General features: G+C 42.7%; 1 protein-coding gene across 2 annotated transcripts in view; it reads left to right on the forward strand.

Annotated features, from left to right (window-relative positions):
- The first annotated feature begins 2,008 nt into the window (after positions 1 to 2,008).
- The window catches only part of nhsl3 (NHS like 3), a 32,525-nt gene continuing 16,057 nt past the window's right edge, over positions 2,009 to 18,476 (forward strand). The window contains exons 1-2 of one of the 2 annotated variants that reach the window (XM_028399962.1): positions 2,009 to 2,132; positions 7,701 to 8,097. In XM_028399962.1, the coding sequence (XP_028255763.1) occupies positions 7,866 to 8,097 (232 nt within the window). In that variant the 5' untranslated portion in view covers positions 2,009 to 2,132; positions 7,701 to 7,865. Of the gene's footprint in view, positions 2,133 to 7,700; positions 8,098 to 14,315; positions 14,779 to 18,476 lie in introns of those variants that run through there. The other variant, XM_028399963.1, reaches the window with a different exon arrangement.

The following is an 18,476-nucleotide window of genomic DNA, read 5'->3' on the forward strand; positions in this document are numbered from 1 at the left end:
AGTCCGTGCAGAAAGAATGCGTCTGTCACAGGACAAAAGCAGGTCGGGAATGATAATGCTGGTCCGAGAGAGCTGGGCTTATCCCAACCGGCAGTATGGATTTCCTGCCTGTAGCCTTCTCTCTGTCACCCACTATCACACACACACACACAGGTCACTGACAGAAATTATTATATTTATTATATTATATTTATGCAACATGGCAAAGCATTACAGGGCAATAGCCATGTGTGTTTTGTGATGTGCTATCATGCATTCAGACAGAAAAGTGCAACCTGGAGAAGGAAAGTTTCATAGTTTGCAACTATTTAAAAATGGATTCCAGGCCTTAGTTGTCCAAATACATTGTACATATATTGCTTATATATGTGCTACAGCCTTCAGTTATATTAAAAGTCTTATCAAAGCACATTACTGTAAATGTACTGTATATATGCAGCAAATATAGCTAGAGCCCTTCAAGGAAAGATACCAGGGAGCACTGGTGATAAATTCCCCAGTAGGCTCACAGTGTTCTGGTGGTTAATGATTTTGTACCTCTTACTGCACACATATTCACATGGGTGCTCCGCAGCTCCCTTGAAGACAGCCGAGGGTGGCTGTTTTTGCCTGCATTGCCATGGAAACGTTAAAACATTTCAATCTGTTAAGCATGAGTGAACTAAACTGTGAGTCATTTAAACCCCTCCCAGATCACCAGTGCACACATACAGTATGGATCCCTACACCCCTTGTTCTCTCTCACTCTCTCTCTCTCACACACACTCACACCAGACATCAAATCATACACAGACATTATGAACAAGTTGGATTATTGGGAAAAGGATGATGTGCAACAAAATCTAAATCTGAACACATTAACTGCTCACTCTCTGCTGAAGCTGATCCTCAAAATTTTCCATTGTGTGTGTTCATGTAGCAGGAAGGCGCTGACTAATGCTGACAGTATATGATCAGCTTGAGGAATGGCGGCCCTTAAAGCTGTAGCATATAAAAACCATGTGTTTGATGACTTTTCCTTTTTTTTAAAACCTGTCTGGGCCAGAAATAGCTCAGGAATCCCAACAGACAGGTAATATGGCTGTCTCATCTCAGGACTTAAGCGAAGACAGATATGGGCTGCACATGTGTCCTTTATGAAGTTGAAGGAATGTATGGGTGTGTGTGTAAAATTCAGATTGTAGAAGAGAATTTCTACCCACTAAGAGTGGATGTTTTCATATAAACATTTTTATGGCACAGATATTGCTGTTACGTCAAAATGTAAACCACAAGTCCCATGTTATGTCGCACAGGTGTGCCTCGGTTTTTTTCTCCCCCAAGGCTATGACAGCGTCTCCTCCTCCACCTCCAACTCCTGTCCTCCTGATGGGTCTCATTCCCATTTAAGTGCCTTCACCTTTGCAGTACCATTTGAAACTTCAGATGTCAAATTGAAGGTGAGTACTAGCCCCTTGTGACTAGCCCTGTCTGTCTACCTAATTATGTGTGTGTCGCATTTAACAAGGAGTGTCAGGTTTCCACCTGGTTGCACAGGGACAGGAAAGAGCCACCCCATCTCATCTGCAAAAAAAACCAGCTGAATCTCTTCATTTTATTTAAGCTGACCTTTCAACACTGGACTGTTCAGTATTTTCCCAGGGAGCTATGTCAACATATTTCCTTTTTAGTATTTTCTCCCCTCTGTGAAAGAAAGATTTCCGGTCATGTATGTTGGGTATAGTTACACTGGTGTATATTTTTCCTTCATAGCTGCCCTGATAGATCGTGACCCATGGGGTCCCCTCCTGAGGGAGACTGGCATGATTGCACCTGATCCCCAGAAAGGAGGCTATAGGAGGAAGAACAAAAAAAGGAACTCCAGCAACGAGACAAAAAAATACTTCTTCTGATTTCAACACTGAAGCCTAAAATGCTAAATCCCAGCTGTTTGAAGAGAAGCAACCAGGAATGGTGTGGCTGACTCCTAACAGAGGGTGGAGGAAAGGCTGGCTCTCATACAGAGGGAGGGACTGTTCACAGAGCATGGAGCTTCATTCACTCTGCAAAACACACACACACACATGCTCTGCAAGGCTGTTCTCAGGCTGAGAGAAAAGAGGGGAGCGGAGAGAGGACAGCACGCTCGCTGAGTAAGTTGTACACAGTAATGTTGTTTCTGACTGTTTTACACCATAAATATTGTATTATTTGTCTAAACAAGTGAACTTGTAGGTCTAACTATGTGTGTCTGTTGTTTGTATGTCTTCATGGAAAAAGGGGAATTTAAACTTTTTTTATTGTAAGTTTTGTAGAATTGAGCACCTCTCACTTCTGTAAGTCACACATACACACTTTTTCTGTTGATGTAAACCACATGGCACACACACAAAGACGCTGCAGAGGTAGCTCTCCTCCCTGGGGCTGCGACTTGTACAAAAATGAGAGAGAATAGAAAAGAGAGAGTGGGGGCAGCCCAGTGACGGGAAGACTTTAGCAGGAGAATGTAGGAATGCTCTTAATTTATTGTTAACAGTCAGAGTGGCGTACATTCAGGTTTTTTTTCCTTTATATGTGTATGTATCTGCCCGGGATTTAAAAAGGTTCACACTCCATACTGATGTCCACAATCACTTTGTTACGCCATGAAGATCTGGAACACCGTGAAAACTAAAGAAAATAAAACGCTTTAGTAACAACATCAACATTAACAAAATTTACAAAGACTCTCTTTACCGTGTGCACCACGTATAACCAGAGGTAGATAAGTTTATTTTGATGAGCATAAGTCTGTCTCTCTGTAGTCTGTCTCTCTTTATTCTCTTCTCTTCTCTCCCGTCATCTCCCGCTCACCGCTTCCGGGTCATGTGGCTCACGTAAACTTAACTTCATTATTAATTTTCAAATCAATTTTACAAACGTAATGCATCACTCTCATAAGGTAAAGTATATAAACAACAACAAAAAAACAACTACAATTTATGACACTGTGCGGCATTGTCATGGAGGCACATAAACCCTAGCGTCAGCTACACTCCCACCAATTACCTTGATATGTATGAATAAAGATGTTTAACACTTAACATTCATTAGACAATCAATGGTAATTCAATAGCTGTTTTCCTTAAAACACTCACATTTGAAATGAACCATGTGATCTCCATGACCGATAACTTTAGAACAGAAGGCATTACAATAGAATTTGCATCTCATCACAAATAATAATGCAGCAAATGGATAGACTACAGCATAATGACCACCTTCCACTCAGAAGGATGTATTTAATCAATATCTGACATCTTCCCACCCCTTTAGTTGCTCTTTACTAAAACCACTAACTTCTGAATGGGTCTTTGAACAATAGATGGTGGGTTGAGATTCTCACCCCCTTTTCCTAACTTTCGTTCTCCAATCTGCACCTTCACTTTCCGTACAAGACCATCATCACCTTCAAGTGCTTCAACAACTCTAGCAAATTTCCATTCATTTCGTGGGACATCATCCTCCTTGATGATCACAACATCACCCACATTCATGTTACGCCAAGGTGTATGCCACTGTTGTCTCAGAGTAATGTTTGCCATGTACGCTTTCCTCCATCTGTGTCAGAACTGCTCTGATAGGTATTGAACTCTTCTCCCCCGTTTTCTAGCATACACCTTGGTGAACTGTCCAGGTGGGGGCAGATGGTTTGGCGTGAGGGGCTCAAAGCTTGTGGGATCATTAATGTTATTAACAGTGAGTGGGCGGTTATTTACTATGGACATGGTTTCATAAAAGAATGTTCTTAAGGAAGTGTCATCCAACCGTCCAGCACTGCGGGTAAGTACTGTGTTCAGCACACTTCTCACCGTCCTGATTTGACGCTCCCACACTCCTTCTGTGTGACTCGAGTGTGGTGCATTTATCTGGAAGTCACATTGTTGATCTGCCAGGTATGTGGCCACTCTTTCCTTATTAAGTTTGGTCAGAGCTCTTGCCATTTCATTTTTTGCTCCGACAAAAGGGTTAGTGCCCTGATCTGATCTAATGTATCCAACTGCTCCACGGATAGAGATAAAGCATCTTAGTGCATTGATGAAGGCATCTGTCGTCAGATCTCCCAACATCTCTATGTGTACTGCCGTGGAGCAGAGACATGTAAAGAGTAGGTCATAGTGTTTTTGTTCTTTGCGTCTCTGCTTGGTGTGAAAGGGACGGAAGTAGTCCATACCGCAGTATGAAAATGGTGGTGAGGGATCACTGGGTAGATCCGCCATCCGTTGCTCCTCTGGTGGTGCACGAGCTCTCCTACACTGTACACGCTGCCTGATGTATTGAGCTACGGCTTTACTTCCACCTACAATCCAGTAGCCACTGGCTCTTAGTTAATTAAGGGTTTGCCCCCTGCCTTATGATGTGCAATGATGAGGTTTGTGACAGCACCATCTTTCTCTCGCTTTGCCCATAATCAGGGAGCAGTGCACTTGTCCTTCGCTCACTAATCTAATGTAAGAACACTGTCCGTACCCTTGACTGCTTGCATCAGAAAAGTGGTGAAGTTCCATTCTTTGGATCTCAACAAAACCAGGTATGAGGTATCAAGGTTCTCCAGATCTTTCATCCAAGCCTCCCACCTTAACTTCAAGTCCATAGGTAGTGGTTCGTCCCATCCTGTGCCTCTTTGGCACATCTCTTGGAGCACTCTTTTCCCTTCAAGGATAAATTGAGCTAGGAACCCTAGAGGGTCATATAAGGAGACCATGATAGAGAAAATTCCCCGCTGTGTTGCAGGCTTTTCCTCAATCAACACTTTGAAGGAGAAGCTGTGGCTTTCAATGTTCCATCTTATGCCCCGTGCTCTTTGCACTGGCAAGTCATCTTGATTGAGATCCACATTTTTTACTTCTGCAGCACGCTCTGCGACATCGATAGAGTCTAGCACCTCTCGGTTGTTGGAAAGTAACTTGTGCAGATGTAGCTTTCCTTTAGCACACACAGCTTGGGCTTCTTTCACCAGCTTAATTGCCTCACCAACCGACTGCATGCTCATCAGACTGTCGTCGACGTAGAAATGCTTTCTGATGAAGTTTGCTGCAGAAGGGAACTCTTTTTCACTTTGACTGGTGTTTCATGCCATAATTGGCACAGCCAGGGAAGGATGACATGCTGAATAAATGTGGTACTCTGTGGGTTCTGAGTCTGTGTCCCTATTTTCCAACCAAAGAAAACGCAGATAGTCCCTATCTTCTTTGTTGACATGGAACCTGTGAAACATTGTTTCCACGTCACACATGACTGCAATGGGGTATTTATGGAAGCGGCACAATACAGCTGTAAGGCCATTGGTGAGATTTGGTCCTGTCAGCAGATGGTCATTTAATGAGGTGCCCTCATACTTAGTGGAGCAGTCAAAAACCACCCTAATCTTGTCTGGTTTCCTGGGGTGATACACCCCTTGGTGTGGGATATACCAGACTTCCCCAGGCTCTGGTTGGGTGTCTACTTTCTCCGCATCTCCATCCCTTAAAACGCCATCCATGAACCTCACATAATTACTTTTGAACTTAGGATCTCTGTCCAGCTTCCGTTTGAGGTGTTTGACCAAGGCCCCTGTTGTCTGGAAGGTGAGGACGTGCTCTGAAGGGAAGAGGCATTTCAAGGTGACCAAGCTCATTCTGCTGAATTCCTTCTTTTAGGATTTGCAGGAAGGAAATATCCTCTTGAGATGCATTAATCACCTGATTTTGTATCTGCAAAGTCAGAGTCAAGAGCTTTAATGATAGCAGATAATGTTATGGGAGGCAGCTCTCTTACAGATACCCGATGACAGAGGCCTTGTGCTTCCCACAATGCTCCAACCAAGGTCAGTTTCAATGGCGTAGGGTTCATAGTCACCCCCAGTGATGACCTTTCTTGGAATTAGAGCTCTGGAGCAGTCGTAGCCAATAAGCAGTCCAACGCCACAGTCTATTAGCGAGTAGCTCGTGGGCTATTTTGGCAAGGTTATTCCATTTGCTGGCTGTTTGACAAGTGGGGATATGTGTGCGGTCAAGAGGAATAAAGTCCCTCGTGTAGGCTGGAGGTAAGTCAATGGAAATGTTTGTGGAGAACCCTCTAATTTTGAGGTTGCATACTCTTTGACTCTTCACTACGGAGTCTTTTCCCATCATAGTGGAAAGCTTGAGTTTTACTGGTTCCATTGCTGCCTGGAGCTTTTCACATACCTCCTGATCAACAAATGTGTGGCTGCTTTACGTGTCCAGTAGGGCATATGCTAAGGTTTCAGTGTCAGGAGCATTTGGTGCGGAGGGCCACACTGGCACAATCATAGATGTGCTCCCAGCTCCATTCACACAGCATGACAGTGAGGATGTACTTTCTTCAACAGCACTCTGCGTTGATGGTGCCTCCACTGAGGAGCGGTTTTCATGCAGTGAATGCTATTTCTGCAGTCCTTAGAGTTGTAACCTTTCCTAAGGCATGCAAAGCACAGCTTATTCTCATATATGCATTTTTTCTTTTCCTCCATAGACATTTCCATTAGCCTTTTGCACTTGTGCATGGAGTGGTTTTCTCCACAGCAGAGACACTTGCTTGTGTTTGACTTTTGGGATAATATGCTCCATTTCTTTGGCCTTTCAGCATCTCTCTGCCTGGACTCAGTAGGGTCTGCTTTGGCTGCTGAGCCTGATGAAAGAGGGGCCTTCACCTCTGTGGCATCTCCCGCTTACCACTTCCGGGTCATGTGGCTCACGTAAACTTAACTTCATTATTAATTTTCAAATCAATTTTACAAATGTAATTCATGACTCTCATAAGGTAAAGAACAAAAAAAACAACTACAATTTATGACACTGTGCGGCATTGTCATGGAGGCACATAAACCCCAGCATCAGCTACACTCCCACCAATTACCTTGATATGTACCGTGTGCACCATGTATAACCAGAGATACATAAGTTTCTTTTGATGAGCATAAAGTCCGTCTGTAGTCTGTCTCTCTTTATTCTCTTCTCTTCTCTCCCGTCATCTCCCGCTCACCACTTCCGGGTTATGTGGCTCACGTAAACTTAACTTCATTATTAATTTGCAAATCAATTTTACAAACTTAATGCATCACTCTCATAAGGTAAAGAACTAATGTATAACTATAAATAACTATAAAAAGGCATTTCCTGAAGAAAATGCAAGTTTGATTGCTGCAGCTGAAGCATTGCTTTGAATGCTGATGTGAAGGATTGCTCTAAATTGCTGGAGAATCAGAGCAATTCAGAGCTTTGTATGCCTCTGTGTATGCCTCTGTGTGTCAGCCTGTCACCATGGTAAGAGCAGAGGAGACCTCAAAAAACAACCCAACTTTGAGAGCCTGGCGTGCGGAAACGATTCGGAATTAGAAAATTCTGAATGCAAGTTTGATAGAGCAGCATCTAATGAGCGTTTTAAGACTAAAATGGAGTCTGTAGCTTGAAATTTGTAGGGGGAGATACATTTTGCAGATGACACCGAAATTGCACCGAAAAACTAACATTTTTGGAAAAAAACTTGAAGTTGACCCGAAATGTCCCCAGTGAGATGAACATTTTGATAGTTGAATGGCTGAAATCGGTCAATGTATGCTGAAGATACAATGCACCAAAAAAGTACGGAAGAATAAAAAGTCTTCTTTCTCTTCATGTCACTTTCACATCTTTCCTTCTCGGCCTCTTTCTCTCCTCCTGCTGATCTCATTGTTGTCCCAGGTGGTGACAGACAGGGAAAACAGAGTTACTCAGAGAGGCCAAAGAGGGACTTAAGGGTTCATCAAACCCTGCGTGGCGTGGGGATGTTCCAGATCCTCTAATTTATTCCCAACAGAAGACACACTGAAATACTCCAGGTGGAGTTACCCAGAACCCACCTCTAGGATGTCCCGGAGGAGGTCAACAGGTGACTTGGTGCCCAGGGACATCACTGAGATCTTAGCCCGTGAGGTGAGGGCTCAGCGTGGGCAGAGGAAAACAGGGAGCTCTCTGGGACAGGCCTTCAACTGGTTAAAGGGGAGCCGGAGGAAGAAGAGCATTGGTAATGGACTGAACCGTACTGGTGCTGGTGTGACAGAAGCCAAACTGGGAGTTCAGAACCATGATGCCGCAAAAGGTCAGTGGGTTGCCATGTTACAGCTTTTTTTTATATCTGTGGTTTTCTTCTGCATGAAATATATTTAGTGACTGTCAGAGCGTTGCTAAAAATGAGTCTCAAAGTATTGCAGAAATCAAAATGACACATCCATACACATCTAACCCAGTGATATCTTTAATCTGTGATATTGTTGATGCAGATGAATATTTTTTGCAGTAAAACTGGATCATTAATTAGTTTGTTATTAAAACACTTTACCGTTTGGTAGCTTTGCTGCCTGATTTTGTCATGATCACAGACTGTGTGGTCCTGATGTGTTTCTGAGTCATGTGTTGACTTTTGGATTAGGATACAACGTTAAGACAGATTTTACTATCATCAGGACATCAGTCTGCACATTTAAAACTTGGCAAAACTGACACACACTCACACACACACACGGGCATCTAATCCTCTTTACTGTTTACTGATGCGTTTGCCTGGTCGGCAGCACAGAGATTACCCACAGTCCCTGTTTCCTGTTTTTGTTCCACTTCTAAAACCATCCCTTTCTCCTCTGCTGCTGCATGTGTGTGTATGTGTTACTCTTAGAAATCCTGATTCACACTATGTCAAACTTTTCTGGTCAGTCTTCTGTGGCTTTTGTACTCGTTCTGCTTAAGGACTTCCATGATGCATTAATACGCCTTATATTGTGGCTTTGTAAAGTCCATGGAGAACGATGAATACTGGATGGGTACCATAGAGTGGCTCCATTTAAAAAGCCAAGATTAACTCGTAGTAGTGCTAATAATTCCCCTGCAGAGGATGTGGTCAAAGGCAGATGTTAAGAATGTGTGGGAACCATCGTTTTTTGGCATTTTGTGTCTGTGATTTTTCCATTTTAAGACCAAATGGAACCACTGCGAAGACATGAAACAGATTGTAGATGGTTGTGAAAGCCAGCACTTGCAAAGACAAGCCAAATGAGATCTTTGGAGCTGTAAATGAGGTTTTTGTTCATTTTCTGACTATGGCAGGGTCTGGATGCAGTAGATGTGTTCATGTGTGAATTGATGTAAACATTGCGGCATTTCCTGTTCTGTGTTTAAAACATCCAACTACAAAAAAGAGCAATTACATCATTTGACAATCATTGACTGTTTTCTGTCTCACCTGACAAAGGTCTTTTTTCCCATCAGAAAACATCTATTACCATTACACCTGTCTTTGTAGTCCTTTGATTCTAAACCAGCTGGGTTACTTCATCAACATGAGGAGACAAAGAATTAGTTTGTTTGAGTCTCACACGTGCAGTGACACACAGACACACAGTATGTTTTTGCACTTCATCAAATCATTATACTGCCCCAGATCCTTTTTTAGGATTTTTTTATGGGTTTCTGTCCCAGCAGCTTCTAACACATTAATAACAGAAGAGTGTATAGTACAAACACATAGTGTATTTGTATAGTTCAGAGATGGATGTATGGATTCACAATCCCAACACTTGAGGCTTAAGTTTGTGTCCATGTCAGACTATGACTCCTACAACAAAAAATGGGCAAAGTAACCTCTCTATAACAAGCTTCTTGGCGATGATTTAAGGATGTGCTGTGCTGCCCACCCTCTGTACACTTAGTACAGGTATTATAGAGGACCCACAGCTCATCAGATGCCCATTTCTGTCATTGTTAGTGGGTTGTTACTCATCTCTGCATGACCGGCTCAGATCCGCACCTCTGTGATCCTGAGCGCAGCAGTCCAGCACTGTCTGCCACAGTGTATTTTACCGAGATTCTTCTCTTGTAAAAAAAAACTGTCTTTGATGTCCTGCATTCCTGGGAGCTGTATATCAGAGCGGTTCGTGGGTAAGTATGTGTGTGTGTGTCAAGGTCTGTTAGTGTGCTTGTGAGCGTGCACGGCAGCCTGGATGCCAGATTGGGCCTAGAGTTATGCGATGTAGAGGAGAGATTACAACGAATCACAAAGACCCATTCAGCCTGGAGAGGACTCTTAGGGAACACTCTCTCAATGCTTTTTTAATTAGAGCGACTTCTCAGCACACACAAACACACCAACATAAGCCTTTTTCTCTATCAGGTTTTTGTGTATTCATTACAGAATTTTACTGTTTTTGATTTGCTTCACAGATTGTGTAACACCCTCTATTCAGCACCACTGTGGGTGTGCTAGTCTTCACCACATTGTGCAATCAGCACATGTTTATAGTTGTGTGTTGATGTCTGCGGGGCCGTGTGTGTGACCGAGTGCTACCCTGTGTCAGAGGGTATCTCTGTGTTTGTGTGTCAGCAGCATATCATCGGGCTTAGGGCGGCGCCAACATTCATTACATCACCGCCACACACAAACACGCATAAGGGCGTATAGAAACCTCCATGCAACTACCTGCTTTGTCCAGCGGAGCCCATCTTCGGCTGCTGGTTGTTTGAGCAGTGAGGTCACTTTGCGCGATCTCAGGGATTCCATGTGTGTGCTCGTGTGTGTAGTCATTGTTTTCTGCTTGTGTGAAGCCATGTGTTCATTTAAGAATGCTTTTACTGTGTCACAGCTCTTGTAATGGATCCCTTTCTTTGCTTGATTTTCTCTGTCTTCATGGGTCTGTGTATGTGTGTGTGTCTACCACATCACAACACACTGTCAGGGTGTGTAGATTCACAAACTATAATATAGATTACAGACCTAGCAGAGTAATTGAAGAGCAAACATCTCATTACACGGAGAACACTGTATACAGCCCTAGCTCTATTACAGGCCACAACTCAGGGCTGCTTTAATTCACCTTGACAGTATGAAGGCAGTGAGTGGAGTGTAAAGAAAGAGTGTGAAAGTTTAATGCAACCCAACGATGCCCCCCTGTGATTATCATTCACCACCACTCACACACACTTTGACGAGCAAGGTAATTTTACCTGGGTAAGCAGATACCTCCGACCGTCATCCATCACCACAGACCTGAAGCTTTGCCGGTGAGGTAAACATCTCCCAGGCAACGGCATTGTGAAGAACATGCCACTTTAGCAACAATGGGGTCTGAAAATAATGTTGGAGTGAAACATTAATCGACTTTCAAGTCACGTTTATGTGAGAATATAAGGGTAGCAATGCAGAGATATGTTGCAGAGTGCTGTGATACTTAAAATTGAGGTTAGAAGATCCATATTTTTTCACTATGAGATAAGACACACATCTGTACATCTACAGTTTCTCTTTACAATCACTTGATGTGTATAAGTAGCATGAGGACATTATATGTAGAATATTATTTCAGTTTTTTACCACGTGTCTTAATATAATCATGAACACATACACTTTGATGAATTACTTGTGATCATCATCCATTTTTCTGAAGGTTGTGTTTACAAAGTTTGTTGTTTTATATAGGGCATGTTTCATGTGGCAAGGAAGCAGCTGGAAGACATCAATATGGGACTGTGGGAGTGGGAATCTGTATACACAGCAATATACAACCCATTTTCCCCTCAAGACTGTGTGTGTGTGTGGTTAGTATTATGTAATGTGTTGTAACAGATACACCTATTGAACAGTGTTTACCTGATCCAGCTGCATGTTCTCTTATTTTGATTTTTTGTTTTACCCAAAGAGAGGAATAAAACTAGACAATGACAAAGTACCCCAGGAATTCAGTCAGGGTTGTGTAAAGTGACACTTGGGACCATATATGTTCTGCATACAACGAACCAATGTCACCTCATCCAGTGTTTGTTTCTGTTCTAAGCTGCTGTGCCACATGGTGATTCATCGTCTGGCTGCACTAACACTCCAGCTCAGATAGTTTACAGATAGAGATTATCCTCAGGACATGCATATGCTATCCCACACCAGCAGCAGGGAAGGGAGCAGCAGCACTTTAGACTTGCAGATGTGTGAAAGAAAATGCCAGCTGAGAACATGGAAAGTAATTAAGGGCACAATAACAAAAATGAATTTCAGAATAGTTGGAGAAATACATTTGGGGGTAAAACTAGACAGAGGTCTTCTCACTATTTAGCAGAAAATAAACTGCATTTTGCAGGTTATTATATAACACACATTCACACTTACTCAAACAGCAGCTTTATGTTAGAGAACAAAGAGATTCTTGCCTGCAAATGACACACATCGGCCTCATCTACATAGATAGATATTGCATTTTAGGCTAGAACTGCAGCCAACTGTGGCTCCTTAAGCTCTGCTGGTGTTAGTGCGTGAGCGCTTTAGCTCTGCTGGTGTTAGTGCGTGAGCGCTTTGCATCATTGGTGCCGTTTGTCCTGGTGGTAGCATGTTATTGCCACAAGATGGGAGTGCAGGGCTGATGTTAGCATGATCACATCATGAGTATGATGATCATACCAAGGTGAACACATGTGATCAAGGTCATACACAGTTGGACTTCCACTCTTTTGAATTTGCAACTTTTTTTAGAGTGTAGCATTTAGCTTGCACACTAATAAAAGTACACAGAGAAGCATTTATAAAGGTAGATTCCTTAATCCTATCTTGCTTGAGACCTGGTGATGGTCACCTTGACAACCACCTCGTCTGCAACTACACCCTGACAACGGCATTCCTCCGCACAAATGTCCTTTAATGTACGCATGCGCACGAGATACATGCTCACATCCGCCGACTCTCTCTTTTCTCTCCTTTGAGTTCCCTGCAACTGTCAAATCGAAACATCTCTCCTGACAGTGGCACACACTTTGATCACTCTCATATTTAAATGTATCTGGGGCATGTTTGGCACAATGTTTTTCAGTTTGTAGGTGAAAGCAGGGCATACAGCATCCAGCACAGACAGGGAGACACATAATAAGTGCACTCTCAAAGCATTATGACAGATGAGATATGGAGCCTGGAGTACTCTACCAGCACAAATGCACTGGGTGTGGTTGTGTTGGGGGCTGCATTAGGAGGCAGCATGTCTTTTATTGCAGATCATTTTACACTGCAATGGGGTGATATCTTATATCTTTCATGCAGATACGCATACACGGCAAGCGTTTCATGTTGGGAAAATCCCCCTAAGTCCTCTTCAGATTCAAATCGATCCCTCTTCATGAAAAACAAGGGAGTGTAAATTCTTTGCCCAGCAGTTCTCTCCTTCCACACTACATCCCCCCTCCCCTAGACTGTAAATCTGCTTTTTATTGGAGGCTTTTTTGCAGCAGCAGCCTTCTTCTACACATCAGAGGAGTAGAGAGGATGTAGGGGTGGGAGAAAACATGAACAGGGTGACCACAATGAGGAGTGTGTGGTTTCATTTTCTTGCTCCTCATCATCATTCTTCCTCCATTTTGTTCCTTGTGAGGAATCACATATGAGCAAACATCCTACCTCTCTCTACCTCTCTCTCTCTATCTCTATCTCTATCTCTATCTCTCTGTCTCTGTGACCTCATTCTGAATGAACAGTATTGATCCACAACCGCTGGGAGTAGTGTCATTGCAGTTTAGCGACAATCGTGACATCATCATTGTGGGACATTTGTTACCCTGAGAATTTGCCTTCAAAGATAAAGAAGCCGGATTACAGTAAAGATCTTTTTTCCCCCTAGAATTCAGCATCATCTTCCTTTCTGTAACCCATTTGGCTCAGCATCTGCATTTCCTCTAAGCATAGCTGGTTGGAATGTTCTCATCTCAAAACAAGCTTTGATCTGTCCGCCTAGTTGACTGGCATGAATCCCACTCTCTCTACTTTTTATCTGTACATTCATACTTGTGTGTGTGTGTATGTTCCAGACAGGAGGGCTGCACCTGCCAAGATCAGTTGAAATATTAAACATCCTTTGAATGTTTATATTCTGCACTCATACCTTTATCTGAGTTTCTATTCATTATTTTGTTGGCCATTCTCAAGAATAAACACACATTGATGTACTGCTGTTACTGTCAGCAACTCAGTGTGTGTGTTTGAGATGAAGAAATCTGTGTTTTCTCCATCAATGCATTGTGTTGACAGGATCTGTCAGCTGTGCTTATAATAGTTAACTATAAAGACAATTGATCACCTGCGTACTGTAGGAGAAAGTTGCTTTTAGCCATGAGAGAAAGCTGTGTGAATCATTAGATGATCTATAAGCTAAGAAAATAAGTGTGTGTGTGGGTCTATGCTCAGCTGTGTGAATTCTCATCTCGGGAGCACAGCGATCACAGAGGCAGAGAGTGGGAGGGGCATTCACGCAATCACACACATACAGATCATGCATACATACACACACAGACTTGAGCCTGTCAGCGTTGGATGCTGCCGTGGCTTCAGTAGCTGGAGCAGCAGTGTCTCAGCTCAGAGAACGGGACTGACTTGGGTGTGTGTGTCACACTGGATCTACATTTATGATGAGCTGAAGCTTGTTTGTCTTATAGGTATGGTGTCAGTGGGTCTTTAGCACAGATACTGTAATGTGTGTGTGTGTGTGGCAGCAGGGCTGAATCAGCAGGAATGATATGACCAAAGGGTCTCAGGAGTGTATTATTGACTTGGAGATAAAGTGCAGGGACTTGAGAGCACAAATGTTACAGGACAACAAGATGGTAGACCCACTTTAGCGGCTTCAGGACTGCCCCAAAATGGGGAACAGCGTCCAAAAGAAGAAGAAGGCACAGACAGAAAAAAACTTGTCTTCACCTCAGTCTCAGAGTCCCAAGCAGGAAAAACCTTCCTGGCTGTTTGGACGTCCAGACAAACTGAAAACAGGTAAGAGAAGAGCAATATGATAATGTGCTTAAATGATTGTCTGAATGTTATTTGTCAGGCTGTGGCTGACTTTTGCAGTTGTGTATGTGTGTGTAGTCATGCAAGTTCCTACAGTAAGCTTTTTAGGTGCAGAGTGACAATATTCTCATGCTGACTTTACCTTAGTCAGCTTCAAGGCTTCCTGCTTATTGCACACGTGTGCAGAAGAAGGTTGTGTGGTTTGTTTTTTCTTGTTTTGGTTCTGCTGATTTGTTTCTCCTGCTGACAGATGACCAAGGGAAAACAGCAATTTACTTTAGAGTGAATTTACCTTTCATGCTTTTTCACTACACAGTGTGGGATTGTGTGTGTGGGGTTGGGGGGTGGCTAGGATCCTGTGGCTAGGATTAATGTATGCCTCTGTGAGTTGTGACCGGCAGACCACTAATATCTGCAGTGGAAAAACAGTGCATAGCTGCTCCCACGCTGATCATTGTCTCTGTTAGCTGTCCCCGAAGCGACAAAGGGAAAAAAAAAAGAAAAAACACCTGACAAACAGGTTGAACACAAGCTCACACTGACACAGACAGATTGTCAGATAAGGCTCTACCACTGAGGTTTGTTATTGACATAATGTTTTTCTCCTTAACCAAGGCTGTTGTTCTTTCGCTATCCCGATTGTTATCATATTACCTCATCACAGCTGAAACTGACAGACACACAATCTGTTTTTGAGTTTAGTTTCAGTTTAAAAAGATATGCCACAGCTTTACTATAAAGATATTGTGACTATAAACCTTGTGTGTCTGCATGTCTATACAAACACATCTTCATTTTCTGTCTGGGTGGTCAATGTCTTTGTGTGTGTGATCGTCATCTTCTTCTCGGCAGCATTCACCACCTCATTCATGGAGAGTTTATTCAGAAACTTGGGGTGTGAATGCATTCCTACATTCCAGCCAATTTCTTTACGCATGGGCACCCATCCAGCTCACAAACAGACAATTTTTTTATGTCAGAATGAGGCTCAAGGTACTGATTTTTTGATGATTTTAATCCAAATAATCCTGCATCATGTCTATGTCTAAAATATAAAAAATAATAATGTGTCATCTCTGGTTCTGCACACTTTCCCAAGTCCTGTTGTTTATGTGCGGGAGTTTGGCACTTCACAGACTGAGAAACGACTGGATGTCACACATACGCTCCACTGCATGGCTCTCTGCTGTATTTTTGGTCAAGGTCACGCATGGGAGGGCTCTTCATGTCACACTCCCCACTGCTGTTTGTGTGTTTGCCAAAAGATTACTGATTTTATAGCAAAATTAGCCATATTCTGGCCACAGTGGATGAGTTGAGATCACTTTGCTGCATCCACAGGTGGTCAGTGATCCAGATGAGATTCAGGCACACATACAGTTCTGTGATGCAGCTGATGCCTCTCCAGATGTTTCATTTTTACTTTCTCATAAATGTCCACTCTGCCTTTCATTGCAGGATAGTCTGGCTCAGACGCCAAATTTAAACCTGTATTACTAGCGTATATCTGCAATTGCTCATCCAGCTTCGTACTCTCATCTCTGCTTCCTCCACTTTCTTCTTGACCTTGAATGGTTGGGGAGTTATTTATCTTCCAGCATTTGACAGGAGAGATGTGTACATGTAGGGTTTTCACTGACTCCTCACCTTTGACTTTGTAAAATGATAAGATTGTGGCTTTGAGGACTTGCGAGGTGAGGGAATGTGAAAAGAGAGGACAGAATTAGAGAGGGAGAATGGAATGGTGACTCTTGTCTAGTGAAAATAATGGGGATTTAAGAAGAGAGGAACGTGTTGTATAATTTGAGAACAAGGCTGCCAGCAGATTTCCAGGCCATTTACATTATAACTGTGTGATATTCCATTTTCCATTATGCTGCTGGGTAAGGCTCACCCTAAGCCTTTTGATTTCTGTAAGACTCTCTTCTTGGGCCTCCTTTGAAGATCCCATTTACAGAGTGCCACTGTCAAAGTCATGGGCTCCCTGCAGAGAGCTTAGCCAACACACAGTTGGATAAAGAGGTGATGAATATTTGTCTCTGTTATCTATCTCTCCTCTGCCTCGCCCATCTCATCTTCCAGCTCTGGTCTGTTGTGTTTCTCTCCATGCATGTCACTGCTCTGTTCTGCTTTACATGCAGGCAAGCATTACATGTACATTGCAGTTTAGATATAGCCTTCCAGTTATATGCCAAGGGGTGGCCTGATCCAATCAGCATCCTATGAGTAAAAATGGTCAACCTGTCCTCATAAAAAATGTCACATTTGATCATTAACACATCCTCCAGGTATGACAAACAGGCTAATTTATACTAATGTATGATTGCATTGCCTTATGTCATCTGCTCATAAGACCAATACAGCAGTAAAAGTTCAATTAGGGAGGTAGTTTGGGGATCGTCTGCAATGTACAATGTGGTGGACTCAAGAATCCAAAGTTTTAGTACCACTGACACCACAAGCTGTTTTGTTAAGTTTTGTTTTTAATCATGTCTCCGCCCCATGTCGCCAGAGAAATACACGTTCCATTTTTAAGGACTTAAGTATCGACTATATAAATATAAATACTAGCTATTGGTGTGATTTAGATGGCAAAAATAGACATACTAACCAGTACTTGCTAGGTATCTGGGATCTTTCACAGTTTTCCGACAATCCTTTAATCTCATTGGCTGACGTTTGCTTGTATATAGCAATGAGGTAATTAGGAAAAAGAAAAGAACAGGAGATTGAGAGTGACTCTGATCTCCTTAAAATTCTGTGTATTTGAGAGCCCTTAGTTTAAATAGGAGTGTCTCCTTCTCACTCCTTGACAGTATAGATTTATCACTAAGGCAGTTGCCAGTTGTCAGAGGTTTTCTTTTAAGATGAAAGGCGATCGTTACCTTCTTCCATCCCGTCCTCTGGTGCCCTTTTACAGCAGAACTTTCTTACCCTTAAGACACATCTGACAACATACAATTGTGGTTAACCTGCTTATTCTGACCCTAAATGCAGCATGGGAATGCTCAGCTGCTGGATGTCATTTCCAGAATATTCTGAAGCATGGATAATTCCTTGCTTGAAGTCTCATGCATGTAAAAAGGAAGTGTATGTAAAGTAGTCACAAGTTTGCAATGTAATGAGGTGACCTAAATTTGGAGCAAAGCCTCTACACGACTTATGATAATGATGTTCCCTTACTGCCCTTTACTTAATTAAAGCTGCACTACACTAGTCAACACTTTCACACAAACACTGGATCGAATGCGTTCTGTGATCCCTTGTAGCGACAAACCTACAGAGAGTTTGCAGTTCAGCTTTAGGATACCTTGAGTGTATTTTGTAATTTTCATAACCTGCAAAATCTGCTTAATTAACAGCAGCACAAAGCAGCAGGCAGTTAGACTGTGTTTTATATAGAGAGAAGGCGATGAGTTGGACATTTGTTTGAGGGACATTTACTTCACCAGCATGTTGCTGCTCCGTTTCCTTGTAGTTTCATTGTATCAGTGACACAACACAAGCGATCCCTCTGTCTCCAGTATAAAACGACTAAGTGGTTTCCCTGTAATAGGGCTCAGTTCATTGGCTTCCTGCATTACCACATAAATGAAATTAGAGCATCAGACTATGCTGTTAAACTGCACACACACACAAAGAGAGAGAGAAACATGCAGACCTGTGTGCATGTGTCATTC

This window comes from Parambassis ranga, chromosome 2, assembly GCF_900634625.1.
Source record: "Parambassis ranga chromosome 2, fParRan2.1, whole genome shotgun sequence".
Lineage (NCBI taxonomy): Eukaryota > Metazoa > Chordata > Actinopteri > Ambassidae > Parambassis > Parambassis ranga.